Source organism: Canis aureus, chromosome 3, assembly GCF_053574225.1.
Source record: "Canis aureus isolate CA01 chromosome 3, VMU_Caureus_v.1.0, whole genome shotgun sequence".
Classification (NCBI taxonomy): Eukaryota; Metazoa; Chordata; class Mammalia; order Carnivora; family Canidae; genus Canis; species Canis aureus.
Genome location: NC_135613.1, coordinates 24,438,719 through 24,465,720, shown reverse-complemented (window position 1 = coordinate 24,465,720; position 27,002 = coordinate 24,438,719). Strand labels below are relative to the sequence as shown.

General features: G+C 59.2%; 3 protein-coding genes across 8 annotated transcripts in view; 2 read left to right on the top strand and 1 right to left on the bottom strand.

Moving 5' to 3' along the window:
* GALNS (galactosamine (N-acetyl)-6-sulfatase) overlaps positions 1 to 18,853 on the top strand; it is a 28,421-nt gene extending 9,568 nt beyond the window's left edge. Inside the window, exons 5-14 of one of the 2 annotated variants that reach the window (XM_077891141.1) lie at positions 501 to 644; positions 1,674 to 1,740; positions 1,821 to 1,948; positions 2,249 to 2,388; positions 4,280 to 4,383; positions 7,777 to 7,913; positions 8,792 to 8,894; positions 14,139 to 14,260; positions 16,019 to 16,136; positions 18,121 to 18,853. In XM_077891141.1, coding sequence (XP_077747267.1) covers positions 501 to 644; positions 1,674 to 1,740; positions 1,821 to 1,948; positions 2,249 to 2,388; positions 4,280 to 4,383; positions 7,777 to 7,913; positions 8,792 to 8,894; positions 14,139 to 14,260; positions 16,019 to 16,136; positions 18,121 to 18,207 — 1,150 coding nt within the window. In that variant the 3' untranslated portion in view covers positions 18,208 to 18,853. The remainder of the gene's footprint in view (positions 1 to 500; positions 645 to 1,673; positions 1,741 to 1,820; positions 1,949 to 2,248; positions 2,389 to 4,279; positions 4,384 to 7,776; positions 7,914 to 8,791; positions 8,895 to 14,138; positions 14,261 to 16,018; positions 16,137 to 18,120) is intronic. The other variant, XR_013376057.1, reaches the window with a different exon arrangement.
* Positions 18,854 to 19,393: 540 nt separating this feature from the next.
* APRT (adenine phosphoribosyltransferase) lies at positions 19,394 to 21,768 on the top strand. Of its 3 annotated transcripts, XM_077891130.1 has the most exons (6): positions 19,394 to 19,537; positions 19,657 to 19,763; positions 20,790 to 20,923; positions 21,101 to 21,179; positions 21,414 to 21,460; positions 21,548 to 21,768. In XM_077891130.1, exons 1-6 carry the CDS (start codon positions 19,458 to 19,460, stop codon positions 21,554 to 21,556), a joined length of 456 nt encoding a protein of 151 aa, XP_077747256.1. In that variant the 5' UTR covers positions 19,394 to 19,457; the 3' UTR covers positions 21,557 to 21,768. The 3 variants fall into 3 exon arrangements, with proteins under 3 accessions (XP_077747256.1, XP_077747257.1, XP_077747254.1); XM_077891131.1 differs by lacking the exon at positions 21,414 to 21,460; XM_077891128.1 differs by having other exon boundaries at positions 21,414 to 21,768.
* Positions 21,769 to 22,293: 525 nt separating this feature from the next.
* On the bottom strand, positions 22,294 to 26,759 carry CDT1 (chromatin licensing and DNA replication factor 1). 3 transcript variants are annotated; one of them, XM_077891127.1, is made up of 11 exons: positions 26,453 to 26,757; positions 26,074 to 26,200; positions 25,712 to 25,938; positions 25,480 to 25,634; positions 24,783 to 24,980; positions 24,567 to 24,712; positions 24,330 to 24,430; positions 23,802 to 23,990; positions 23,358 to 23,486; positions 23,085 to 23,286; positions 22,294 to 22,632 (listed from the first exon to the last, which is right to left on the bottom strand). In XM_077891127.1, exons 1-11 carry the CDS (start codon positions 26,681 to 26,683, stop codon positions 22,469 to 22,471), a joined length of 1,869 nt encoding a protein of 622 aa, XP_077747253.1. In that variant the 5' UTR covers positions 26,684 to 26,757; the 3' UTR covers positions 22,294 to 22,468. The 3 variants fall into 3 exon arrangements, with proteins under 3 accessions (XP_077747253.1, XP_077747252.1, XP_077747251.1); XM_077891126.1 differs by having other exon boundaries at positions 23,838 to 23,990; positions 25,712 to 26,200; positions 26,453 to 26,759; XM_077891125.1 differs by having other exon boundaries at positions 25,712 to 26,200.
* Between the last annotated feature and the right edge of the window lie 243 nt (positions 26,760 to 27,002).

Sequence of the window (27,002 nt, the reverse complement as noted above, 5' to 3'; positions counted from 1 at the left end):
CTTCCCAAGCCCTCTTTTGGGGCATGATTATAACTGGGAGAAGGGGGTTTTAAAGAGCTCATCCTGAGAGGGTGGTCATTACCTCTCTCGCACATTGCCTTTCTCACAAGCCCAGAGAAGGCTGAGCCTGCAGAACTGTCCTGACAAATGAAACAAGGAAGCAACCAGAGCATGAAGATGGAGCTGCGGTTGGAGTTCCGGTGGTTTCTGATGGGTGTGAGGTATCTCACCACGTGTCCACCCAGAGCCCCTCCCAGCATTCTGGAGGGATTCCTGAATGCTCCTCTGTGCCTGGTGCCCTCAGCTGTGGGCTGGGGTGGCCAGGCTCCCAGCTCTCTCCTGGAGGAAAAGGTCCTGGTGGCCTGGGGCTCAGCACATATTGGTTACAGGAGACACTTGCTTCCTGAAATGTTCTGTGAAGGTGATGAGTTGTTCGTGCTCAGCACTTTGGGGTTCTCCCAAGCAGGGGTCCCTAAAGGGTTCTGGGTTCCTGTTTCTAGGCATCTGGGCCACAGGCCTCAGTTCCACCCCCTGAAGCATGGATTCGATGAATGGTTTGGATCCCCCAACTGTCACTTTGGACCTTATGACAACAGGGCCAGGCCCAACATCCCTGTGTACAGGGACTGGGAGATGGTCGGCAGGTAACGGGTCCCTTCCCTGCCCTCCCTGAAAACAGCAGAGCCTGGCCCCACTCCCTAGAGTTGCCTTAGGAGCCCTGGCCCCGCCCCCTGGCCCTGCCCTAAGCAGAGTCGCTGGCCTAGGAGGTTCTGGATCCCCTGCTTGCATGTGCCAGGTCCCAGCACACCAGCACTCTGCTTCGTAGGCTGGCTCTTCTTCCCGGGGCTCGTAGGACTCACGGCTCAGGATTGCTGCTTGAGCCGCACCTGCAGGGGTTTTTAACCTTGGAAAGGTTAGGACCACGATAAGAACCAAAGATCCTCCCCTGAACAAGGTGTCCACACAACACTGTTCAGCCTGAAGCTGCTCCAGCTCCCCGGCCGTTGGCCTGCCCCAGGCCACGCGCTCTGTGGGCCACATGCTTGGGGCGATGGCGCTACCAAGAGCGCTCTGCTGTGGGAGGGAAGTGGCTCTGTGAGCACCTGCCTTCGGGGGCCTGCAGTGTGGCCCTGCAAGGTTGGGCCCTGGCCTGTCTGGAATTTCGATTGGCTCAATTCTCCTTTTCTCCTTCCTTTTTTACTGTTTGACATCTTTGGTGGAAATTCTCGTTGTGGGTTTTGGCCAGAAATCTGGGTCAGGCCCTTGCATTTTAGTAATAGTCTCACTGGGAGAGACTTTGCTCCTCGGAATTGCGGCTCAAGGGGTTCTAGCACAATCATCCCACCACACAGACACGGCCAGCTTAGAGCGTCTGTGCCCTGTGAGCTGCCACCAGCCCTGGTGACCCCAGACCCACCTCCCATCCTCTCTGCCTCCAGCCTCCCCTGTCCTCACATTGTTCCCGTTTGCCTCCCAGATGGGGGGGCTCCTGTGGCACCTTGTCCTCTACAACCCCATGACCTCAGGAACAAGGCCAGCTTCCAGTTCCATTTATGCATATGTTCAACATTTCCCTCTTCTGAGCAAGGTCCGTAGCTCTATGAAATCATGGAAAAGGAGGCTTTCTTGGTCTCCAGAATTCTGATTCTTGTCTGGGCCTATGTTATTTTCAGATATTATGAGGAATTTCCAATTAACCTGAAGACTGGGGAGGCCAACCTCACCCAGGTGTACTTGCAGGTAATGGGAGTCTGGGCTGGGCAGGCCCTGGCCGGGGAAGGCTGGCCTCCAGGGCAGTTGTAGGTGGGTCTTCTCTGCAGGAAGCCCTGGACTTCATTAAGAGGCAACAAGCAGCTCAGCGCCCCTTCTTTCTCTACTGGGCCATCGATGCCACTCATGCACCTGTTTACGCTTCCAGACCCTTCTTGGGCACCAGCCAACGAGGGCGGTGAGTCCTTGGTCATGGAGACATAGACCCCCACCCAGACGGTTCAGCTCCACTTGACTATGTCAGGGACAGTGCATTCTGTGTCATTACATCTCTAATTATCCATCACGGAAGAAGGCAGATGGTCCATGCTTCTCCGAAGCTGCCCACCAGCCCGAAGTTCACGGGAGGAGGGTGGTGGTGGTGCAGTTGACTGTGTCCTGGATTAACCTGAGGAACTGGTCTTTCCCTCCCCTCTGAATTCAGCTGGCCCGCTGTGTCATCTAGCCATAAAGCTCACTAATGTCCTTTCTCCTGTAGGTATGGGGATGCCGTCCGGGAGATTGACAACAGCGTTGGGAAAATCCTGAGCCTCCTCCAGGACCTGAGGATCTCTGAGAACACATTTGTTTTCTTCACATCGGACAATGGCGCGGCCCTCATTTCTGCTCCTAACCAAGGCCAGTGTTGCAGACACCCTTGCCTCCACCAATAAGGCTGCCCTCGGGGCCCTGAGTCTCTAATACTCCATCAGGGCTGCTCAGCCACCCTAGGTAGAGGGTGAAGGGGCTGATGTAGGACCCTGTCCAGTGGGGGAGATGCCCGCTCCCTTCTCGGGGGCCCTTGTCCAGTGGGAACAGACTTGGGAGTGGCCCTGACCTAGTTACACAGGAGACTGGCAGGGGCCACCTGCCAACACCCATGTTTCCTGGAGCACCATCTGCCCCTGGACGGCTGGAGCCATCTCCAAAAGCCCCCCACCCCAGAGTGCCAGCTCAGCTCAGCAAGGGGGCCTCCTTGGGGCTGTGACTGCTCAGGCTACTTAGCCAACTCTCAGGCTGTTCCATCTTGTTGAGCGCAGAGGCTGCACCCTGCCGTCCTATAGGAGTCCCTGCCCCTTCCACACCTACAGTGGCACGTCTCTGTCCCATTGTTCTTGAAAACACTGGGGCCTCAGCAGAGCTCTGAGTCACTCTGAGGGCTCTGGAAGGAAAGTCACAGGGAGCAAGAAACCCAGGGGGACAGACCTGGATAGGGAGGCTCTGGGGGCCCTACTGTCAGGGACAGTGCATTCTGTGCCATTACACAGAATGGGAGGGTCTCCTGCAGCCAGTTCTCTGGGGGGCAGATGGTCTCAAGCTGAGAAGGAATCATGTTGGTGACATACAGAACAGCAGGTCGGACGGAGTCTGGGCCTGGCTGGTCGGGGGCCCCAAGGGAGCCAGGTGGTGCCCTCCACGACTATGGAGGGGGCTCGTCCTCATACAGACTCTCCCCATGCAGCTGATGGTCCCAGAAATGAGGGTGGGACTGTCTGTCTGTCTCCCAGCAGAGGCCCGTGGCATGCTGGATGCCACTGTCTCTGCTGTCCCTCCCCAACTTGGTACCCTGAGAGCCTCCCAGCCCTCACTGTGACCACCAGCCTCTTAGACCGGGGCCAGGCTTCAGTGTCCCATCCTCATGCCTAGAGTATGGAATGGTTCATATGTGTGTGTAAGAATCTGTGTACTCACCACATGGCTTGAGAAATAGAGGTAGAGAGGGTAGACCCTCGTCAGCATCTCTGAGTCCCCCCAGAAGGAGCCGCATCCTGTCCTCGCTATTCTCTGTGATCCACATGCATGTGTGTTCAGCTGCCTGTGCTGGTGTGTGGTCCTACATGACCTTCACTGCTCTTCCTCAGGGTCTGCCCACACTAACACGTGGTGGCAGGGTTCAGGTCCCTTGTAGGAGCAAGCCACAGGGGTTACTGCTAGAAAAACGCTACTCCGTTCCATTTTCTCCAATTTTTCATGAGGGCCTGGCGTTGAAGGAGCCTCAGGCCTCTGGTGCTGGCAGCGACAGGTCACCATTTGTCCCACAGGGATCTTCCTCTGGGCTCTGGGAGCGAGGCAGCCTGGCTAGGGCTGTCTGCCTTCTGACATGTCCTGGCACAGGGCGGGACCTCTCAGAATCTGTGCCCCACCCCCAATGGAACACCCCACCAGGGGACCCACGGGATGACACAATTGGACTCCCAACCACAAACGCACAGGGGTGCTTGAGGACCCCAGTGTGTAAGCCAGGCTGTTCCCGGAGATCAACTGTGGCTTTGGCCTATGGCAGTGCTTGTGCTCTCCGTTTCTGAGTGGGCGCTCTGCCTTAGGGACACAGTTACTGCCAGAGCATCTCCAGGCCTTTTGGCCTTAAGCTTGAGGTCTGAAATCTGTGGCTGGTCCTTCCAGCCACATGACCCCTGGGGGACCAGGCTGTGACAGATGGACACCTCCTGAAAGCAAGTGCCCAGCAGTGTGGGCACCGCCCCGGGGACTCGGGGTAGACATCTGATGGGCAACAACCCTGTCTCCCTAGGTGGTAGCAACGGCCCCTTTCTGTGCGGGAAGCAGACCACGTTTGAAGGTGGGATGAGGGAGCCTGCGATTGCATGGTGGCCCGGGCGAATCCCTGCAGGCCGGGTGAGTCAGATCGGCCACCCCCTGACATGAAGCTCCCAGTTCCTCCAAACCGGGAGATGGCTGGCAAACGGCAGATGGGGCAGGCATGGGGACGTCAGGCACAGTGTTAGCAGCTGCCCTCAGGTGACAGGGCTGCCTTGTCAGTGAACGTGGCAGTCCTGAGATAAACTAAGTTAAGCCCCTGAAGGACTTGTCAGAGTCTTAGTGTGCTGATGGGTATCATGAACACCTGGAGGGCACAGAGCGCACTGGGTTTCTAAAAACAGAGTTGACCACAGAATATACCTCCCAGGCTGCTGGTTCCCTAGGCACAGTCTCAGACAGAGTGGCTTCCACCACGCCTGCAGTGCACAGGTGCAAGCCACAGGGCTGGGCAGCCTGGCCCTCTGGCTGGACCTGCTGTATGTGCTGCCGTCTCCACTGGCCAGCCTCTCCTGCACCTCAGAGCCCCTTGCTCTGTCCCTCCTGCTAAGAACCCACATGTGGGGTCTTCTCTCTCTGGGCATCTCAGTTGAGATTCCTGATAAATGTGGGTGTCAGGGCTGATGTCTGCAAACACTCCTCTCACTGGCTCTTAACTGATTTCTCTCCTCTGATGCGCTCCAAAGAGCACTGTTTCCGCTGGTGTCGGCTCAGCCCTCACAGCACCACCATGAGGGAAACATTCCCCTGTGGCTGCTGCAATGACTGCCACACTCAGTGGCTTACACAATACCCTCATCTGCTAGTATGGAGGTCATAAGACCAGCACGGTCCTGGACTAGACTCCCAGCATCCCAGGGCTGGTTCCGCCTGGAGGCTCCAGGGGAGGGTCTATTTCCCCGGCTTTCCCGCCTTCTAGAGGCACCCACAGCCCGCCCTCCATCATCTAGGCTGATAACATCCAGTCGAGTGGTCGCTCTGACTCTTTCCCCCCTGCCCCTGCCAGGTATCTAGGATCACCTCTTATTTTAAGATCAGCTGTTTGGCAGCCTTGATTCCCTCTTTGTCATGTAAGGAAACGTTCATGGGGTCTGGGGATGGGGATGTGGACCTCAGGGTGGCATTGATGTTGTTCTACCCACCACCACCATCACTACCTCTCATCGCCACCATTATCATCGTCATCACCATCATTACCACTATCATCATCATTATCACTATCATCCTGTCGCCGTTATCACTGTCATCACCATCATCATCCTCACCGTTATCATCACCACTGTTACTACCAGCACTGTCATCACTGTCACCATCATCCTCACCATCATCACTATCACTGTCATCCTCACCACTATTACCACCACGTTCACCATCATCATTGTTATCATCACCATCATCCCAACTGTCATTGTCACTATCACCATCATCGTTGTTATCACCATCCCACATGTTAGTGAACTGTGGCCCAAGGAAAGGAAGTCACTTGTCAGAAACTCTATCTAGCAGGTGGTAGAGCTGGGAGCAGCCCTCAGGTATGGAGCATGGAGCCCACCTCCTCCCCGGGCTCCCCCACAACTTCTCGCTCCAGGACAGTCTCCTTGGGGTCCTCCCGCAAGGGAAAGCTCCAGCCTTTGGGATCATCCTCCTCCACCCCTCTGGGCCCTGCTCCCTGGAGAGGAGAACATATCAAACAGAGCCGTGCAGCCTTCCCTGTGCTTTGTCCCACAGCACTCGCTGAAACTGAAGCAAACAGGTTGTAAGGTCCGTGCCCTGTAATGACCACAGGAGGACTCTATTTAAACACCCTGTCATTGTCCACTGGTTTCAGATACTCCGCACCCCCTCACACCTGGCAGGGAGACTTTGTTTCAGAGTAAAGTCTTGGAAGTGGTGGTAGCAACAGCAATGACTTCCTGCCATGAGCCCACAGCAGACAATTGCATTTTCTTGAAGACATTATGCACATTGAGAGTTTCTGTGTTTCAGAAAGAGTCTATGCTCCCAGCTGTTCTGTGCTGATAAGGAGGACACCAGATATTCCGTTCTACCCCACCATGCCATCCACACAGCAGTCTCTCCTCCCCATTTATTTATTCCAGGTAGCTAAAATATCTGGATTTCTTTCTTTCTTTCTTTCTTCCTTTCTTCCTTCCTTCCTTTCTTTCTTTCTTTCTTTCTTTCTTTCTTTCTTTCTTTCTTTCTTTTTTCTTTCTTTCTTTCTTTTTTTCTTTTCTTTCTTTTTATTTCTCTCTCTCTCTCTCTCTCTCTCTCTCTCTTTTTGTCTCAAAGTGACAAGGGAGAAAAGCCATGAGAACGAAATAATGCCATTGGCCGCCACCTCCTCCTCTCTGCAAAGGTTTAAATCAAACATTGGCTTTCCCATTCCCTCCACACTGTACTATAGAACCAGCAATGCGAGCAGCCATGGCTGGTGTGCTCAGTGTCTAAACAGACTTCCTCGTGTCTGGGGACTATCATGTGATACCCTGACAGAGGCAGGGGTCCTCCCAGGTGAGGGAAGCAGTGGTTGGATTCATCAACAACATGCACACAGGGGATGTCTGCCTGGCCAAACCTGCCAACAGACTCTCCAGCTCTTCCTCCTGGCCCGGCCCTCACCCCCCAGATCCAGGCTTGGGGAGAGTGGGCCACGGGTGCTGTGGGGTGGGATGGGATGAAAGCACTCAGTGGGCTCCAGAAGAGGCAGGGAAGCAGACGTGTGTCCGTCGAGACCAGCAGGCAGTTCTTTGCCAAGAGTGCTCCTTTCCTTAGATTTGTCTTGCTGGTTGCATGGAGTTAGAGCATTCAGTTTGGGCCAAGGTCACCTAGAACATCAGTTGCCTGTCCAGTCTTTACCTATCCTCCTGTCAGCCTTGGCCAGCTGCCCCTTCTCATGCTGGAGGAGCTCCTCATGCTCTGGGCCTCACAGGCCTCTTTTTCCCACTGTGCTCTCACCTGATTTGGGAAATTCACAGTGGTTCAGTGTTAAAATAATGGCAGATGGGGCCATTATTAGGGACAGGAGGGGCCAGGGGAACCTGTCCCTAACAGACAGGTTCAGAGAGGGCAGGTCCACCAGGCTGGACCCCGCTGGCCTCTTCCTACACCATCTTCTCACTTCTGTCTGGTTCCGATTCATAGTAACCACAGAAATGAAGGCATGGGAACTAGGGATGGGACAGTTGGAATCCCCACTCAGCCCTAATGTCCCAAGAGTTGTGGCAGCTGCACACAAGCCAGCCGGACCTTTAAGGACCTGAGGGGCTCCAGGAGAGCCTGGAGCAAGTTGAGGCTGAAAAGGCAGGGTGCATGGAAAGGTGACAGGGCAAGGGTATGTACATGCACTGGAAGGGGTGTGATTGTGTGCCCCTTGCTGGGCAGCAGAAGGGCCTGTGCCTAGGGACCTGACCCCTGGCTGCCATCTAGTCAGGGCAGGGCATTCTGAGTGCACCTCCATTGTCATGCATTCAGGTGAGCCACCAGCTGGGCAGCATCATGGACCTCTTCACCACCAGCCTGTCCCTGGCAGGCCTGGCACCGCCCAGCGACAGGGTGATTGACGGCCTGGACCTGCTACCTGCCATGCTGGGGGGCCAGCTGACAGACAGGTAGGTTCCAGCTGGGCACTGCCCCTGTACCACCTTTGGCCCTCCAGCACCAGGTAACAGCCAGACCTGGCTGACAAAGCAGGTTTCCTCCCCCAGCTGGCTTGGGGCAGAGGGAGGACATGAGGAGACACCCTGGGACTTTGTGGCTTGAGAGCATCCTGATGCATGAGCCCTGGTCCTCTGAGACCATTCGCAGCACCTAGGGCCTCTGGGCACATCCAGGTCTTGGTCTCAAGGTAGAAACACCTCCCTCCTGCCTGCAGCATCCTTCTGCCTCGGGCTGTTGGAAGGAGGACAGACCTGTCTGCCCAAGTGACCGGTGTCCAGACAGCTGGAGCCCAGCTCCATCCTGTGTCCATATTTGCTGGATTCTTCATGTCCCGACTCCACTGCTCCCCAGCTTGAGACAGCTGCTGTTTTGTTCAAACAAAATGAGTGTCATAGGCTTCTCTGAAGGATGTAAATTCTGAAATGTTGAGTTCTGTAGCCAGGAAAGGCACCTGTTGCCCTGGGAGCTACACAGTTGCCTCGGCTGTAGGGCAGGGATGAGATTGCTTTGTTAGGTGTTTGTCGGCATTGCTTGTCTTTTCTGACTTGAAACCTGGCACAAGAGCTTGTTTCCTGGTGGGGAGGGGGTGTCAGAGATAGTGGTGTTCTTAGCAGGCTGTCTGCCCTGAGATGAGGCCAGGGCCGTTCTACAACTGCCACCAGCTTCGCCCCCAGGGGACCAACCATGGGGCTCACCCCTGGCAGCCTGGTGGACCCATTCACCTTTGTGCCAGTGTGAGCTCAACATGGTCATTTCTGTAAAATTTCAACATAACTGTGAGCCCACACGTTTCTTGTGTCACCTAACTCCATCCCTCCCTCCCTAACAGGCCGATATTCTATTACCGTGGAGACACACTGATGGCAGTCACCCTTGGCCAGTACAAGGCCCACTTCTGGACCTGGACCAATTCCTGGGAGGAGTTCAGACAGGTAAGGGGCTTGCGGCGCCATGGACTGCACCCCCCACCATCCTGTCCAGAGCAGAGCAGCAGGTGGAGAGAACCAGAGGCCCCCACTAAGGGCTGGTGGCCACAGGAGTCTCACACTCACCACCTTTCTCACTCACCCGCCATAGGGAGAAGCTGGGAGTGACAGGGCATAGCTACAGGGACACCTCCTTAGGACCCTGGACTCTCCCTACTGAGACATCCCGCAGGACAGGCTCTGACCCTACTCAGAGGCCTGGGGGACTCAGGTGAACCGATTTTCCTTCCTCTGGCCCCTCCTGTCCCAGTCCCACCTACTCTCACCTGGCCAGGTGCTCGCTGGTCCCACCAAACAGCAGGTGCAGCATCTTCCTCCCAGCATCTGTCCCGGAGGCTGCGTGTGGCTTTCTCTGCTGCCCTGTCCTGCCCCTCCTGGGCCTCAGCCCCTGCCTCTTACAGGGCCTTCAGGGTGACACCCCCACCCCTCTGAGCATCCAGATCTCAGACACAAGTAAAGTTCATTAGTTGGAAAGAAGAGCAGTTTAGGTTAGCAAAGCATCTGAGCGCGAGGACGTGGTGTACCAGTCGGCGTGCAGTCAGTTGCAGACTTAGAGGATCTGGTGCCCAAGCTGATGAGGCAAGTGGGCCTGGCTGTGGGCACACCCGTACCGATGCCCAGACCCGGTGCCTCATGTGGATGAGGGGCCACTGCCCCAGGCACGCAGTCAGAGCCCAGTGCCCAGGACGGTACACTTCCTCCCCGTGCCCAGCACGTGTCCCCAACTGGCCATCAGGAGCAAGAGCTGGCAGCAGGTGAGCTTAGCTGGACTGTTGCTTCTCTTCTGCTTTCTGACACCTGGAGTGAACCCAGAGGAGTGTCCTGTGGGCCCCCAGACTCACTGTGGTAGCAGTACCCAAGCTCTCCCAGAACACAGTTAGCAAAAAGCATGGCTGAGCCCTGTCCTCTGGCTTTTTCTCTTAGCCTTGGGCTCCCTGAATATGAGCACCCGTCCCCTCCTCTCCCTGCGTCCAGGGCTCCCACACCTGCTCTTCTTCCCCACCTTTGTTCAGGTACGTCAGCCAACCTGAGCACCTGGCAGCCCACCTCCTGTCAGACAGGGCTGCGTGCAGTTTGCCCTTCAGGTGCTCAGAGGTTGAGAGGTCATAGGAGGCCCTGAAAACCCAAACCCTGGCAGTACGGGGCTGGGGCAGCTGTATGGCCTCACTTCTCCCTCCCCACCGCCCCTCCTGTGACAACGCATGTCTCCCGGGCCATCTCCAGTCCCATTGTTGGCTGCTCCAGGGTCCTAGTGGACAGGAGCAGCTGGGGTTCCAGAAGCTGCTCAGGCCTCCCATGGCTCCCTGGTTCTCCAGGCTCTTGGGAATTCTTGGGGCCTGGTCCCATCAGCCCTGGCCCAAATGAGACCCATCCCAGCTTCCCACCCAGGCTGAAACTGAGAAGAGCTGGGGGAGCCTCTTTCAGATAGGGTATCAGAAGAGTCTGGAAGGTTCTGCAGGTAGAGCAGCTCCCTGTGTGACCTGTTCTGACTTGACTGTGTGCTAGGGCCAGGAAGGGTCGGGAGAGGACACTTCAGCACACCCCGGCGGGGCCACTCTGCGGCTAGTGAGTGCTCCCTCCTCTTGTCCAGAGGCCAGGAGATGTGCTCCCCCCCCCCCAGGGCTGTCTGTGGCAGCTCCCAGGTTGGTCTGCTCTGCACTGCTGCTGAGGTCTTGGGAGATAAAGCACAGGGTTCTTGTCTCTCCCATGTGTAGACATCAGGAGCGTCTGTCCCTGGGAGGCAATGGCCCCGACACAAGATAGCCGAGTGGGCTCACACAGGGGCTGCCCACACCACTGTGCCGATGGCCCTTCCCCCTCCAGGGGTCAGGGTGGCTGAGGGAATGTGTTAGTGGGGCAGGGCCCAAGAAGTAAGGGCAACAGCGTCCCCGTGGCCACCGACCACCCCCTCGGGCACTGAGCATCAGCAGGATTTAGGTCTACCTCTTCCCAGCCCTTCCAGAGGGCTCCCATGCTAGGGCCTGCTATGTTCAGAAGCTCCTGGGGCTGCCCGGCTAGGGCAGGCTCACCACCTGAAGGAGGGGCCTGGGGGTGTGTTTCAGCGGGGAATGGAGGTCTGTGATCCCTGGGGATCACCCACATGGACCCTATTAGCAGTGTACAAGCTGTACTCACGTCCCTGGGGCCCACCTACATCCTAGGTCAGGCTTTCCCACCCCACCCCAAGGCCAGCTGAGCAGGGGAGGGATCACTGTCCCTACAGGTGTGTGACCTTGCCACCGCAGGGACTGGCCGAGGCTATGGCAAGAGCCATGTGCAGTGTGGGGTGCAGCAGGAGCCACGTACAGATGTGCATGTCCGGATCACGTCCCACACATGTTAGCCTAAGAGCAGGGCTCCAAGGGCAAGGGCTGAGGAGGGTCAGGTGTGCCCTGCTCCCCATTCTGCAGCTCTGCACAGGGCCCCAGCTTTGAGGGAATGGGGCCACATGGGGCAGGCGCAGCCTCCCTCACAGGACGGAAGGGGAATCCTGTGCTAATTAGCAGGGTCTTAATTAAATAGGGTTATTTGATTTGCATCCAAATGATGATTTGCATGCTCTCTCGAGACCTCGAGCTGCCAACGTTTTCATGCCAGGGATGATGATCTCTCCCATTGTTGAATCCATACGTATGCTGCAGCACTTCTGCTCCCAGGAGGTCAGGGGTAACCCGCTGTGGAACCCACTTGGGCCTCCGTTATTCACTGCCCTCTGCATCTTCAATTCTCCGTATTTTTCCAGCCACTGACTTAGGAATCACAGCTCAGTGCAGATAAATGGAATGTCATGGGTTTCCAACCACCCTGCTTTCTTGAAAGGCAGAATGTTGACGGCTCTGCTGACCAGCTGCTTGTGACACACACAGAGAGGGTCGGAGCAGGCTGCCGGTTGACTACACTGGTGCCTACAGAAAGCCTTCCAGGTGCTCATGGTGGAGAAATGAGTGGCACAAGCGTGTCACCCAGCTCACAGTTTTGGGGTTCATGGGCACAGGTCACGGCCACCTCTCCAGACCTGTCCTGTGTTGGCTGAAGCCTGGAGCCCAGCTGCCCAGGGCCCTAGGGTTACCAGTGCAGCAGGATCCCCTGGGGATCCTATCCTATCCGCCAGGTAGCCGGCATTTCTGGGGGGGGCGGGGCCATCCCAGCACCAGGACCACTCACGCACCCTGACTTCCCTTTTCATTATTTTTTAAGATTTTTTTTTAATTTTTATTTTATTTATGATAGGCACACAGTGAGAGAGAGAGAGGCAGAGACACAGGCAGAGGGAGAAGCAGGCTCCATGCACCGGGAGCCCAACGTGGGATTCGATCCCGGGTCTCCAGGATCGCGCCCTGGGCCAAAGGCAGGCGCCAAACCGCTGCGCCACCCAGGATCCCTAAGATTTTTTTTATTGGAGTTCAGTTTGCTGTCATATAGCATAACACCCAGTGCTCATCTCACCAAGTGCCCCCCTCAGTTCCAATCACCCAGTCACCCCAACCCCCCACCCACTTCCCCTTCCACTACCCCTTGTTCATTTCCCAGAGTTAGGTGTCTCTCATGTTTTGTCACCCTCACCGATATTTTCACTCATTTTCTCTCCTTTCCCTTTATTCCCTTTCACTAATTTTTATATTCCCCAAATGAATGAGGCCATATGATGTTTGTCCTTCTCCCATTGACTTATTTCATTCAACATAATACCCTCTAGGTCCCTCCACGTCGAAGCAAATAGTGGGTATTTGTCATTTCTATTGGCTGAGTAATACTCCATTACATAGGTAGAACACATCTTCTTTATCCATTCATCTGTCGATGGGCACCGAGGCTCCTTCCACAGTGTAGCTATTGTGGACATTGCCGCTATAATCATCGGGGTGCAGGTGTCCCGGCGTTTCACTGCATCTGTATCTTTGGGGTAAATGCCCAGCAGTGGAATTGCTGGGTCGCATGGCAGCTCTATTTTGAACTCTTTGAGGAACCTCCACACAGTTTTCCAGAGTGGCTGCACCAGTTCACATTCCCACCAACAGTGCAGGAGGGTTCCCCTTTCTCCACATCGTCTCCAACATTTGTTGTTTCCTGTCTTCTTAATGTTCCCCATTCTCACTGGTGTGAGGTGGTATCACATTGTGCTTTTGAGTTGTGTTTCCCTGATGGCCAGTGATGCGGAGCATTTTCTCATGTGCGTGTTGGCCATGTCTATGTCTTCCTCTGTGAGATTTCTGTTCATGTCTTTTGCCCATTTCATGATTGGATTGTTGGTTTCTTTGCTGTAGAGTTGAATAAGTTATTTAGAGATCTTGGACACTGGCCCTTTATCTGACGGGTCATTTATAAATATCTTCTCCCATTCTGTGGGTTGTCTTTTAGTTTTGTTGAGTGTTTCTTTTGCTGTGCGGAAGCTTCTCATCTTGATGAAGTCCCAGTGATTCATTTTTGCTTTTGTTTCTCTGGCCTTCATGGATGTATCTTGCAAGAAGTTGCTGTGGTGGTGGAAGGGGAGGAGGGCAGGGGGAGGGGGTGAATGGGTGACTTCCCTTTTCAGATGCAGCTCAGAAGCTGCCCCCACCAGGAACCCTGAGGGCAGGGGTGGCCTGGGGAGGAAGGGGGTAGTGGGAGCGCTGGCCACACGTCTGTCTCAGTCCTAGCCTGTTCCCCGGCACTTGGGCCTCCCGTTTCTTCCTGGCCTCCGAGGAGGCTGCAGGAGTCTGACCAGGTGGGGCAGCTTTGCCCTGGAAGTTAATTAAGGTCAAGCTGCCAATATGGGCTAAAATAGTTTATTTATTTTAAGTAATAATCTTTTTTTAAGATTTTTTTTTTTTTTTTTTGTAACCAATCTCTACACCCAAGGTGGGGCTCAAACTCACAACCCTGAGCTCAAGAGTTACATGCCCCACCAACAGAGCCCGCCGGGCGCTCCTAACATATTTTAAAGAGATTCACCTCTCCCCACCCAAAAAAGGGGGCCAGCGTGGTACAAGAATACAGGCCTGATGGCTCTGCAGCTCTGAGCCTGAGGCATTGGAAAGACACCGTCCTCCATCATGCTTGGCCCTCGCATGCTCACTCAAGCATCCTGGGATGCAGCACACAGCCATGAGATGGACTGGCCTGCCTTACGGAGTTCATGGCCACTGCTTCCTGGGCTCCCAGGGTGTGGGCACACATGGCACTCACTGCCCTCCTGGCCTCTTGTTTCAGGGCATTGATTTCTGCCCTGGGCAGAACGTCTCAGGAGTCACCACCCACACGCAGGAGGAGCACACGAAGCTGCCCCTTATCTTCCACCTGGGACGAGACCCTGGGGAGAGGTTCCCCCTCAGGTGAGCCAGGGTGCCAGGAAAACCCTGGCAAGGCCCCATTAACTGCAGGCACACACTAGGGGGTTGGTATTCCCAGAGAGTCACATGCATGCCTTGAGCTTTGGAGACCCGTAAAAACACCAAGCAAAGCATGGGTCCTCCTGCCCCAATAGGTCTGCAGCGCCTGTCCTCTGGTGCCCGCCTCTGCCCTGGCCTGCCATCCATGTCTCCCACTCCACTGGTCTCTGTGACCCAGTCACATGACCCCCACCCCACGCTGCCTTCGGGGGTAGCTGCTGTGGGGGTTTGAGAGTCGGGGGTGTGGGGTAGACGAGAACCACTGTATGTGGCAGGAAGCCCCAGCCTGGAAAGACCCACCCTGGGGCTTCACCCTCCCGGTCTGGACCCAGAGTACTCAAGACACATCCTGGGACCTTTGTCCAGCTTAGATGCCCAGGACTGTGGGAAGGAAACAGATGTCCCCCACACCTGCATCCACTAACTCATCCATGGTCTTACTGGCAAGAGGGACTTTGTGGGGGTAATTAAGATGAAGGTGGAAATGAGGTTGTCCTGGAGTAGGGTGGCCCCAAATTCAATGAGAGTATCCACAGGAGGCAGAAGACAGGCCACAGACACAGGGGAGAGGCCACAGGAAAACAGAGGCAGAAGTGGAGCCTCTGAGAGGGGGTGCGTTTCTGCCTGGGTCTCAGACTCTGGCCTGCAGAACTGGGAGGGAAGAGATTCTGCTTGTCTAAGCCCCAGTCTGTGGCCATTTGTTACGGAGGCTCCAGGACACTCACGGGGGGAGGCTGGGAGCCCCTCGTGGTCTGGAACCCAGAGGCAGGTACAAGTGTGGTCAGGAATCAGGCTGAGCTGGGAGGAGGTTGGGAGGAGGCAGTCCAAGCCCTCCGCCTGCCCCTGGAAGTAGCTTCATAGCCAAGACCCAGCAGGACCACAGGAGCAGGTGGCAGGGCCATTTCTGGAGGTGCCATGTGCTGTCCCTCTGCCTACCAGCTGCCTGACTGGCCCCAGGATCACCCAGAGCTTACACATGGCAGCCCTGGTGCCCGTGCTCCAGACAAGGAGACCCAGACCTAGGGTGGGACACGGTTCTGGAAAGAAGACCCAGCTCAGGAGGGTTCCCAGCTCAGGAGGGTTCCCACATGCACTTGCACCACGGCCCTGAGACTGCTGAACACAGTTTATGCCCTGTTCTTCCCAGTGCCTTTGGCTGCAGAATCAGGTGAAGACTCCACACAGGCCTCCACACAGGCCTCGAGACAGGCTTTGAAAAGCTTGCAGGTGGTGTGTGCTGTGAGCACAGCCTACAGGACACGGTGGAGGGTCTGCTGAGCGGGGCAGAGCTGGGAGAGGCACCGTTACAGGCCCAGAGACCAGAGTGAGCAAGACAGGACCAGCTGCTCCTGCTACACAAATCTGGGCCAGAAGGCCCGAGAAATTGGCAAGGCCCCAGGAGCCTGTAGAGATCTGGGTCTGCTCCAGGGTACCCTGACCCTGGCGGTGCCCCCGGCGGTGCCGGCCAAGGCTCAGGGCCTGAACAGCGAGGCAGGAGTCCTGGCCACTGTGCCTGCAGCCCCGTGCGTGGGGAGTGTTCCCGAGCTGCACACCTGCCCCTGGGCAGGACCCCCACTGTGCATAGAGTGGTGGGGGGCTACTGTCTGGCATCTCCATCAGGGAGGGGTCCCTCATCCCCAAGGCCCCTTCCCAACCTGCCTGGGCCTCCCTACCTCAGTGACCTAACACTCTTGCTTCTAGTTTTGCCAGCACTGAGTACCTGGATGTCCTTCAAAGGGTCACCCCCGTTGTCCAGCAGCACCAGAAGACCCTGGTCCCTGGACAGCCCCAACTCAATGTGTGTGACCGGGCAGTCATGGTAAGTGGTTGACGTGCCACGGGCTGCCGATGTGGGGAGGGTGTCCCCAGGGCTACATGAAGTCTGCACACCCCAGATCATCACCCATATTTTCAACATGGAGCAGTCTAGGGTTGCAGCAGGTTCTGGCAGCTGAGGCAACCCCTGGGCAGTGGGGCAGGAGTCCAGCAGACAGCACGCTTTCAGAGGCTGCTGGGACTACAGGCTAGAGCCCCGCTTCCCTCCTGCTGCCCTGGTGCAGACCTGGTGTGGGGGTGGGGGAGGGGCTTGACTCCTCTGCGGGTGCTGGATAAGCCACACCCATGTGGGGTGCGCACACGTTTGATGGCCTGAAGGTCTCATCAGGGACACATGCACCCCAGAACCCACTGAGCACTCTCAGGATGGTTTAGCCTGGCTTCCCAGCCTAACAGCCCCTCCCCCAAGCACCCCATCCCCCAGACCTGCCCTGTAATTTTGAGAATAGCTAAGCACCTTTGAAGCTGCTTTGTGGAGTCCAGCCTGCTGGTGGGGGGAGGGGGGAGTCAAAGTGTTGCGTGGGGTGGACGGGGCGTGGAGGGGGTGTGCCAGGAAAATAGAGTCGGGCATTGGAAGCATTTTCCTGGTGCTAAGCATGATTAAAGGGCGGGCAAGGCTACCTCATTAGCCAGGGCCACCACACCTTGGAGCCTCGTGTCCTGAAGCTCCGTATGGAAGACATTGGGGGCAGAAGCCAGCAGGGGTTGTCTGGGTGCTGAACTCACAGCAGTGGCACAGGAAGAACCCTGGTTCAGGACCTCAGGTGCCTTGATCCCTGGAGCCTGAGAGCACTCCGCCCCTGGCCCAGGGAGGAGCCCCTGATGCCCACTCCAAGCCCTGCCTTTAATCTTCCTGTGAAAGCAAGCTATCCCCAAACCCAAGTTCCTCCTAGGTCAGCAAATGCACTGCAGGCCCAGGCTGGGTCTCTAGGTGGCCACGTCCTTTCCCGCCCTCCCTTGGGCACCGTGGGGACTGTCACAGCTGACTGACCCCTGGACCCGGAAGGAGTGCAGGACACCCCCCTCTCCATCCTGTAAGCAGCCTGGAACAGTGTGGACTGGCCTCCACACTTCAGAGTGAGCACTGCCACTGGAGCGCTGCATGATTTACATGGGTGTGAACGTGGTGGGCGCACGTGTGTGCAAAGCCCTTTGTCCTCACCATACCTGGAGGAAGGAAAGGTCCTGCCCTCTGCCCTCTACCCTCCTCGCACATGAACCCCTGCCAGCCCAGCCAGGATGAGGATTTGGTATGGTGTACTCTGGTCTCTGACAAGATCAGCCCTGCAGTCAGTCACAGCCCTTGAGCCCCAGCCAGCTGTCCTGCTGCACACCAGACACCCGGCTCTCCCTGCCCCCCCAGATGGGTAGATGGGCCTCAGAATCTGTATTGTGCACACACCCTGTCATTTTGCTCTGCCTCAAAGGTTGAGAACAGTTACCTTATCCAAAATTTGCCCTGCCCCCATGACTGGCCCCACCCTGCAGGAGCCATCAGTGCCATGTGATGCCATCCACAGTAGGAGAGAGCTTCACCCGGGACTCTCCCTGCCTTTGATACCCTGATGCAGTAACAGCCTCTGGCCCCCTCTCAGGGGAGTGCCCCCAGGGTGATTCTGAGTCTCCCTGCCAAGGCACAGGGATGTGCATGAATCTGTCTCTGGTGCCAGGAGAAACAGGGCTATATAGAGTAAGTGTGCAGCCGAGGGGCTGTACCCCATAGAGCCACTGCAGAAGCCAGCCAGCTGACAACCAAAGAGCTTTCTATGGAGGATCTTGAGCAGGTTGTGAGCAACCTCCTGGGTCAGCCTGTCTTGAAAAGTGGCGCTACAGCAGGGGCAGGCAGCAGCCTGGCCACAGCTCCTCCCCTGGGCCCTGAGGCCAAGGAGGACAGGGACAGGGCGGGAGTCTGCAAAGCCCAGAAGTGTTAGAATAACTTCATGTTCTCTCTTAATTGTCATTGCCAGAACTGGGCGCCCCCAGGCTGTGAAAAGTTAGGGAAGTGCCTGACGCCCCCAGAGTCCACCCCCAAGAAGTGCTCCTGGCCCCACTAGCAGTGGCCTGATCTGCTCAGGCCAGGCCTGGGCTCTGCCCCTGGGCCCACCAGATCCTGCAGGGAGAAGGACTCTGGCCCCAGGGCTCCCATGCTGGAAGAGCCCCAGCTGCCCTCTGCCCTGCCCATGCCAAATGGACCTCATCTGCACCCCTGCGGGACCTGCACGGCTACTGGTGCCCAAGACCTGGCCCCGGAGCTTCGGAACCCTCTTGCTGGCCTGCCGACCTCTTATGTGCTGGGTTCCATCCCAGGACCTAGAGGGCCCGCCTGTCCTGCATTGGCCCCTTGGCCCTATGCAGAGGCCCCCTGCACCCCACGATGGTGGGTTGTGACTGGGGAGGGGATCTTGGCCACAGCCAAGGAAGGCCTCCCCGGCCCCGGGGGAACGGAGGGCACCTTGGATTTCCCACTTTCCTAAGGATCCGGACCCCGGGACCCCGGGTGTAAGCGGTGCCTCAGCTGCCCTGCCAACCCTCTGCCCCTGGGCTCCAGCGGGTGTTTCCTGCTGACCCTCCGCGCCCCCACTCCGTACGGGGGGTGGGGATCTTCGTGTCTCCGCACTGATGCCGATGCCACAGCTGCGTCCTTGTAATACTGGGGAGATGACGAAGGAGGAAGTAGAATAAAGCATTCGAATAAAGTAACGAGCATTTTCGGTGGTTTTCTTTTAAGAGCTGCATTTCGGGATCCCTGGGTGGCGCAGCGGTTTGGCGCCTGCCTTTGGCCCAGGGCGCGATCCTGGAGACCCGGGATCGAATCCCACATCGGGCTCCCGGTGCATGGAGCCTGCTTCTCCCTCTGCCTGTGTCTCTGCCTCCCTCTCTCTCTCTGTGTGACTATCATAAATAAATAAAAAAATTAAAAAAAAAAAATAAGAGCTGCATTTCGCGGAAGTTGGCGTCGGGAGAGTGCGCCGGGGTGCGATCGCGGGGTCCCGCCCCGAGGCCCCGAGGAGGCGGGGCGTGGCGGCGGCCCTAGCACCCCTCCTCCCCGACTCTCCCTCGGGGCCCCGCCCGGCCCGCCTAGGCCACCCTCGGCGGGGACGCTTGTTCAGGGTACAGGGAAACCCTCGCGTCTCCACCACCCCGGCACCCGAGATTCGGTGAAATACGGTAGCCCCGCAAGCGGCCCGCCCCGGCCCCGCGGCCCCGCCCCCGCGCAGGCGCAGAGCAGCCCGCCCCGGCCCGCCCCGGCGTGCGCCCGGCGCAGCTTGCGGCCCGCGGTTCGCCGACGCGCGCTGGCTTGGCGATGGCGGACCCCGAGCTGCAGCTGGTGGCGCGGCGCATCCGCAGCTTCCCGGACTTCCCCGTCCCGGGGGTGCTGTTCAGGTGCGGCTGGGCCAGCCACGTGGGCCGCGCGGACGGATGGGCGGGGCGGGGCGGGGGCGTGAGCGGGGCCCGGGCCCGACCCCTGGGCTCACACGGCCTAACCTAACCTCGCCTGCCAGGGACATCTCGCCGCTCCTGAAGGACCCCGACTCCTTCCGCGCCTCCATCCAGCTGCTGGCTAGCCACCTGAGGAAGACCCACGGCGGCAAGATCGACTACATCGTGGGCAAGTGGGCGGGCGCCTGAATCCCGGGGTCCCCCCTCCCGGCGACCTGGCCGCCCCCTGCCGCTGCGTGCCCCAGGACCCCCTCCCGGCGACCTGCCCGCCCCCCGCCTCCGCCGTGCCCCAGGACCCCCCCTCGCGACCTGGCCGCCCCCTGCCGCTGCGTGCCCCGGGCATACCCCCCTAGTCCCGCCCGCCCCCTGCCGCCGCAGGGGTGTCCCTCTCCCCTGAACAGAGCGCACACTGGAGGGGCGCCCAGCGTTTGCTTGGGGCCAGCTCTCAGGGGACAGGCTGGGCACTGCATCAGTGTTTAGCCGGTGACCCCCCGCTCCCCGGACTGTAAGGAACACCTGCTGCACCTCCCCTCCAGCCTTGGTGGCACAGCCCAGGCCCAGGTCACCCCCTTCCCCCACCCCAAGTCCCAGGTCCTCAGCCCTGGACACGTGGAGACCGGGCTGACTCTCCCAGGGTGTGTCTGGCCAAGAGTCCACTAGGCCAAGAATGGTGGTGTACCCCTTCTGCAGTGTAGACTGAGCTGTGGGTCCTCCCCCAACATGGGGCTTCAGGGAGCACCCCGGCAGGTCTTGGCCTTGCATGAGCCCCATCCCCTGGCCCTCCCAGGTGGGGGCCCTGCACTTTTCCTTTCGGGCAGATGCATCTTTGAAGGATGCTTAAGGGGCATCTGGGTCTGTTCTATAGTTACTTGTTCCCCAGATACCTGAGGCAGCACTATGGGGAGAAGACAGGTAACAACCCAGCAGCCGCACAGCTCCTTGCACCCCCAAACAGGATACACTTCTTCTGTGGCCCCAGCTCCCAATCTGCCCATCAGCACCCAGCAGTCCCTGCACTTGGTACTGGGTCAATGTCCTCAAGAGGATGGATGCCACTGCCTTTCTGGCTGGAGCCAACAAACCTAGGAGCCTGCTGTCTTTGCAAAGGCTTCCTGTCCTTCCCTAGTATGGGCCCATGGGGCTCTTCATGCTGCTGGGCCACACTGCCCCTTGACACCCCAGCTCTTGCCAACAGGCCTGGACTCCCGAGGCTTCCTGTTTGGCCCCTCCCTGGCCCAGGAACTCGGCTTAGGCTGTGTGCTCATCCGAAAGCAAGGGAAGCTGCCCGGCCCCACCGTGTCGGCCTCGTACACGCTGGAATACGGCAAGGTGAGTGGGCTGGGAATGGCCATGGTTGTTGCTCAGTTTGCATCTGGGAGACCAGGCTGGCTCACACAGCCGAAGAACCAGGGCCCAGACTGGCCTCCGGTCTGTCCCCTCCGAGGCTCTGCACACCAGGGGCACTCCCGGAGATGTGCAGACCATGTTTCTGCTTCCTGTCCACAGGCTCAGCTGGAAATCCAGAGAGATGCCCTGGAGCCAGGGGAGAAGGTGGTTGTCGTGGATGATCTGTTGGCCACTGGAGGTGAGGGTCTCCCCCTAGCAAAGAGGACCTGGTACTATGGCTGCTAGGGTAGAAGAATGTGCCCCGCCACGGGAGTGGGAGCAGAAGTGGACTGGGGCCCAGCACTCTACAGTTTACCAGGGAGCACCAAGACCCTGCGTGGGCAGTTGGGAGCCTCGTTACCTACCCACCCCCTCCCCTGGCTGGATGGCCCCAGCTAGGCAGGGCCTCATTCTTGCCCCCTGCTGACCCTAGGAACCATGCGCGCAGCCTGTGAGCTGTTGGGCCAACTGCAGGCCAAGGTACTGGAGTGCGTGAGCCTGGTGGAGCTGACATCACTGAAGGGCAGGGAGAAGCTGGACCCTGTCCCCTTTTTCTCTCTCCTGCAGTATGAGTGATGGGCCCCAGCCTGGCAGATGGGAGTTCCAACTTGGTGGCTGGCTGCTGGGGGACACCGGCCATCTGCCTGCACTTTTGTAACGGTTTTGTACAGTTGCCTTGTTCCAGTGCCTGGGCCACCTTCAGGGCCCTTCCGGCAGGTTCTGGAAGTGCCAAGCCCCAGCAGCTCCACGTACAAACACAGAGAGGATGAATAAACTATTTTGCTACACTGGCTGCTCTTCCTCCAGGTGCCGGGGAGGAGTGGGATCTGGGCCGGGGGGCAAGGACGTGCAGGAATCCCACCTGGCAGGTTGGGCGGGCCTGTCTGTGGTACTGTCCTCAGCCAGCTGTCTTATGTCCTTAGAAGGAGCAGAGACTGGGTGCCGCCCAAACTGCTTTCTGGTTGTTGCTCTCACAAGTCCCACCCACCAGGGTGGCTCAGAAGCACCTTTTCTTAGGGTTCTAGACACTGGAAGTGTTGGTCAGTTTTGACAGGTCTAGTTCCTTCCAGAGGCTCCAGGAACACCACGTCCTTGGCTTCCAGAGCCTTCCCTCCATCCTCGGAGCCAGTGGCCTACCACCCTGGTCTCGCAGCCTGCCTGCCTCTTACAAGGATCTAGGGGGGCACCAAGCCCACGGGATCACCCTGGATTCCTACGTGGACGTCTAGGGGGTGTCAACTGCCTGGCCCAGTGACCACAAGGCCCCCTCTCCCATACCCCACTTTTCTACACACCCAAGAGCCAAGACAAAGTCCCCAACAGAAACCAGTTTAATGACGATACGCTGCTCTGGGGTAGGCCTACCATCCACACTGGCCAGAAAGCCTGGTGGGGAGTGCAGAAGGGAGGAAAGTGCATCGTGTTCCTAATGGGAGTAAAATGGACACAGTGGGTGGGCCAGGAGCCTGAGGCCAGTGTCCGCAAGGCTCACAGTGCTGCCTCTGCAAGGGCAAGGTGGGCCAGCCTCATGATGACACCTGCCAGGTCAGCAGCCTTGTCCAGCTTGATGTAGGTGTCTGTGCGGATGTGGTGGAGGCTAAGCCAGTCAGGTAGCAGCTCAGAAAGGAGCCGTATGTGCTTCTCCATCTCTCCTGCAGACAGGGGATATGTGAGGCTGGGGTGTGTACATAGCTAAGTGGTGCTAACCCCAGGGGACGGGTACCCAGCCCTGTCAGCAGGCCTTCCCGATGCCCAGTGTTTGTTCTAGCCCCTACCACGCTGGTCTGTATGAGTAGATGGGGAAGGGGACCCAGAACAGCCTCGCTGAAATGCTGAGCTCCCCCCATTGAGCCCCAGGCCAGCCCCCATCCCCAAGGGGGAGCCACCCCTGGCTTGGAGGGAATTGAATTCCCGTGGGGCTGCAGCGGGGACTGGCTGGGTCATAAGGGTAGAGGCTGGAGATGACCCCAAGAGCACTGTGCCCACCCAGTCCACAACACAGATGCTCCAAACACATCAGGGGGCAGGTGGCAAATCCACGGCGCCCACCCTCACCCAGGATTCAGGGATGCGGAGAGGGCCCAGCCCCAACCCCTGCACACACCGGGGTTCATGGCTGCAGGGTAGCTGCCCACCATCCTGCTGCAGGCCACCTCCATGGTGAGCGCAGGCTTACGCTCGGACACAAAGATGCTGCGCAGCACGCGGGCCAGCTCGGGCAGCCGCTGCAGCCGTTGCAGCCGCTGCTCCTGCTCTGGGTTTCGGGTCATCTGCGCCAGCTGCTTCTGTGCCTCCTTGCAGCGGATCTACAGGAGCCCGGGAACAGTCAGTGGAAAGCCACCCCCATGGCCCTCCTTCCAGGATCCCAAACACTCACCCTCTCTAGCAGGTCCTGGGACACCCCCTTCAGGGTCGCAGGTGGGGTGACCGGCAGGGCAGGGCTGGGGGCCCCAGGGCTGCTAGGCTTGGTCGTACGCAGAGCCAGGTCACTCAGGGCCTTTTCCATCTGGGGCAGGGCAAAGAAGAGAAATGAGAAGCCTTCTCCCATCCATGTAGACACTGGTCTGTGAGGAGAAGCCTTCTCCCATCCACATGGACACTGGTCTATGAAGAGAAGCCTTCCCCCGTCCCTGTGGACACTGGTCTGTCTAGCCCAAGCTCGCCCTGTGCATCAGGGCAAATAATCGCTGCCCCAGGGCAAAGCTAGCCAGCAGGGAGGGCACATCCCACCCCCACGAAGTGCGTGGCCAAGGATGGGGCTGTTCGGTGCCCACGTGGAGGCTGGACTGCCCTGCCCCTATGATCCCTGACACAGTCTCACCCTGGGTGACATGAGGCCGCGGGCACGAGCCAACACCTCTTGTGCGGTGGCCACCTTCTCCGTGGCAGGTGGCCGGGGCAGCTCAGCCGGCTCGATGTCAGGTACTTCGTCCACATTGAAGCGTGGGTGCCAGCGTGTCAGCCGCTCCTCAGGCACCACCATGGGAGGGTTCAGGGAGGCCAGGAAGGCCTGTGTGAAAAGGGAGTAGAGGGTACTGGGTGACCCTGGGCACATTCGCTGGGGCCCTGTCCCTGCCGGATGACTTCAGGTAACTTCCTGCCCCTCTCTGCTCTGGGTGCTCCGCAGGGCCAACGGCACCCACTGAACCCATCACAAACCTCCTGGAGCCTGAGGCTGCCCTGCCAAGCTCCTCACCCTCACCCAGCTGGGCACCCACCCTGTAGGAGGCAGCAGAGGAGGAGTTCAGCCTCTCGAGAAGGCCTGTGTCCTGCAAGTTAAGACTAAGAGCTACGGGAAGGGCTGGGGCACTGGAGGAGGGCACACTTCCTACGAGAACCGCCCACTCACCCTGTGATGCTCCCGTACGCGCTCCACCAGATTCTGGCTGAAAACCTGCCGGCGCTGCAGGAGGTGTGAGGCCGTGAGCTGGGGAGCCGCACTGCCAGCCTCTGTGGGAAGGGTTCAGGCCTGAGCCCCCAGGCCGGGCCAACCCAGTCGCCCAGCCCCTAGACCACATGTCTCATCGACAGTCCCTGGCAGAGAAACAGGCTCAGAGCTGCGTGGACCTGGCCACAGCACACTCACCCTGGTCCAACACTGGCTCGATGGTAAGCTGGTAATCAGATCTCTTAATGCCATCCTTGAAGGTGGGGATGTTGCGCTCCTGGCGGAAGCGATAACAAGCAGGGTACACAGTTCTGATCTGGCCCACGTTGCGCTCCTCAAAGCGCCTATAGGAAAGGTGCTGGGGTCAGAGCGCACCGGGCAGGGCGAGGCCCCCACCCCCTGAGGGCCACTCACTTGCGCATCATGTCCTGGACACCCTGCTTGACTTTGGCAAAGGTCACGGTCTCAGAGCGGTTGTAGAGCATGCCCACGATGGTGTCCATGCTGCGGAACATCTCCGCCAGCACCTGGTACTTGTACGGCAGCACGAGGCCTGGGGGCCCCGGCTGCGCCAGGGCATGGAAGCGCTGGTAGGCAGGTGCCTTCTCTCCACTGCCAGGGAGGGAGCCAGGCCTCAAGAGAAGCACCAGACCCACACCCCTCCCACGCCAATGGCAGGCAGGCAGGGTGGCCAAGGAGACCCCAGAGCCAGGGCTTGGAAGCCTCTCCCATGCCACACCACAGAGCAGTTCTCAAAGCCCCCGCATGCCCCATCTACCAGTCAAGAGCATGACTGAGATGGAGGCAGAATGTGCAGCTCTGCCAGGTCTTGTCTGGTCACCTAGAAAGTCCCGGGCCCCCCCAACCCTGGCTTCTTTATCTCCAAGAGGCACATGATGACCACAGGGAGGACAGCCTGTGGCCAGAACTGGCAGCATCTCACAGAAGCCAGGGTGCAGAGCTAGCAAGGGGCAGGGCGGGGATCTGAAGGCCTGTCGATGGATTCTATGGAAGGGGCAGTCCCCCCCCAGCCCCCGCCCAGCCCTGTCCTGCCTTTGCTCCCACCAGCCTAGCCTTCCCTCCGCAGCCCAACCACCCACCCAGGACTCACCACGCCCCTGCTGGGTGCCCCTGGTCCTTGGGGACGCTGGATTCCCCAGCATCCTTCCTCTGGGCACCTGCCCTCAGCTTCTGGGCCCGAGCCCCAAGCTCCCGTGCCCGCTGCAGACACGACTTGAGCTCAGAAAGAGTGACTTTTGAGGAGGCCTGTGGACACAAGATGCTATCAGCTGGCCAGTCACACCCACACCATTCTACCTCCCCCGCCCTGGGTCCAGCCTCACCCTGCTCTCCTGGGCAGCCAGGCGATGCAGCCGACCTGCTGAGAGAGGGGCCTGCTCTGGGGAGCCAGGGACAGCCAGGGCAGCTGGGGCAGCTGGGGCAGCAGGGACATCTGAGGCATCAGGGACAGACGGGGCAGCCAGGGCAGCCGGGTCAGATGGAGAGCCAGGGTCAGCAGAGCCACCCGGGGTGTCAGGGACAGCCGGGGCGGCCAGGGCAGCTGGGGCAGGTGGGGCAGCAGGGACATCTGAGGCGTCAGGGACAGCCGGGGGGGACAGGGCAGCCGGGTCAGATGGAGAGGCAGGGTCAGCAGAGCCACCCGGGGTGTCAGGGACAGCCGGGGCGGCCAGGGCAGCTGGGTCAGATGGAGAGGCAGGGTCAGCAGAGTCATCCGGGACGTCAGGGACAGCCGGGGCGGCCAGGGCAGCCGGGTCAGAAGGGTCAGAAGAGTCCTCCGGGGCGTCAGGGACAGCCGGCGCCGGACGGGAGGCCTGGAGGGCAGGACCCCAGAGGTGAACGAGGGCTCCTACTTCCCCAGCTAGCCAGAAGGGGCGCTGCCGGCGCCAACGCGGTTCTGCCGCAGTCCAGCCCGAGGCCCTGACCCCTGGTCGCCCACCCTGGCCGCCAAGCCGGACATCTAGCCGCCCCTCCGCCCGCACCTTGGCGCTCGGTTCTCAGGGCGGCCCCAGCAAGCCGGCGCCCTGCTGTCTGCACAGACCCCCCCGCCTCAGTTTCCCCCTCACCGCGTCCGCCGGCAGCCGCAGCCTCCGGCGCGCGGGGGGCGCGGGGCGGTCGCGCGCAGGCTCGGCGGGCGGGCGGGGGCGCTTGCGGCTGCTGCCGGGGGTGCGGACCCGGGCGCGGAGCGCGGGCTCGGTGGGGCTCGGGGTGCGCCAAGCCGCCTTGGTGCGCGGCCGGGAGGCATGGGGCCCGGGGCGGCGGCGCGCGAAGAAGTCGGTGAGGCGGGGCTGTGCCATGGCGCTTGCAGGGACTGGAACCGCGACCCCGAGGGACGGAAGTCGTGCCGCGCTCCGCGCCGATTTTCCCGCCGCGCCTGGCCCCGCCCCCCGCGGGCGGAACCATCGGGCCGGGGGCTGGGGGGGCAGGAGATGGACGCGCCCGGGCGCATGCGCACTGACGCTCGCGCATGCGCCGTCGCGCGGCCCTTTCTACGAGTCTCGCGGCTCGCGGGCTGGTTCCGCCCCCGCCCTCGCCGGACACGGGTACGTCGCCGTCCGGGCCGCGCGGGTCCTCTCGGTGGGTAGAGGTGACCGCAGCAGCGGTTGGCGATGGAGG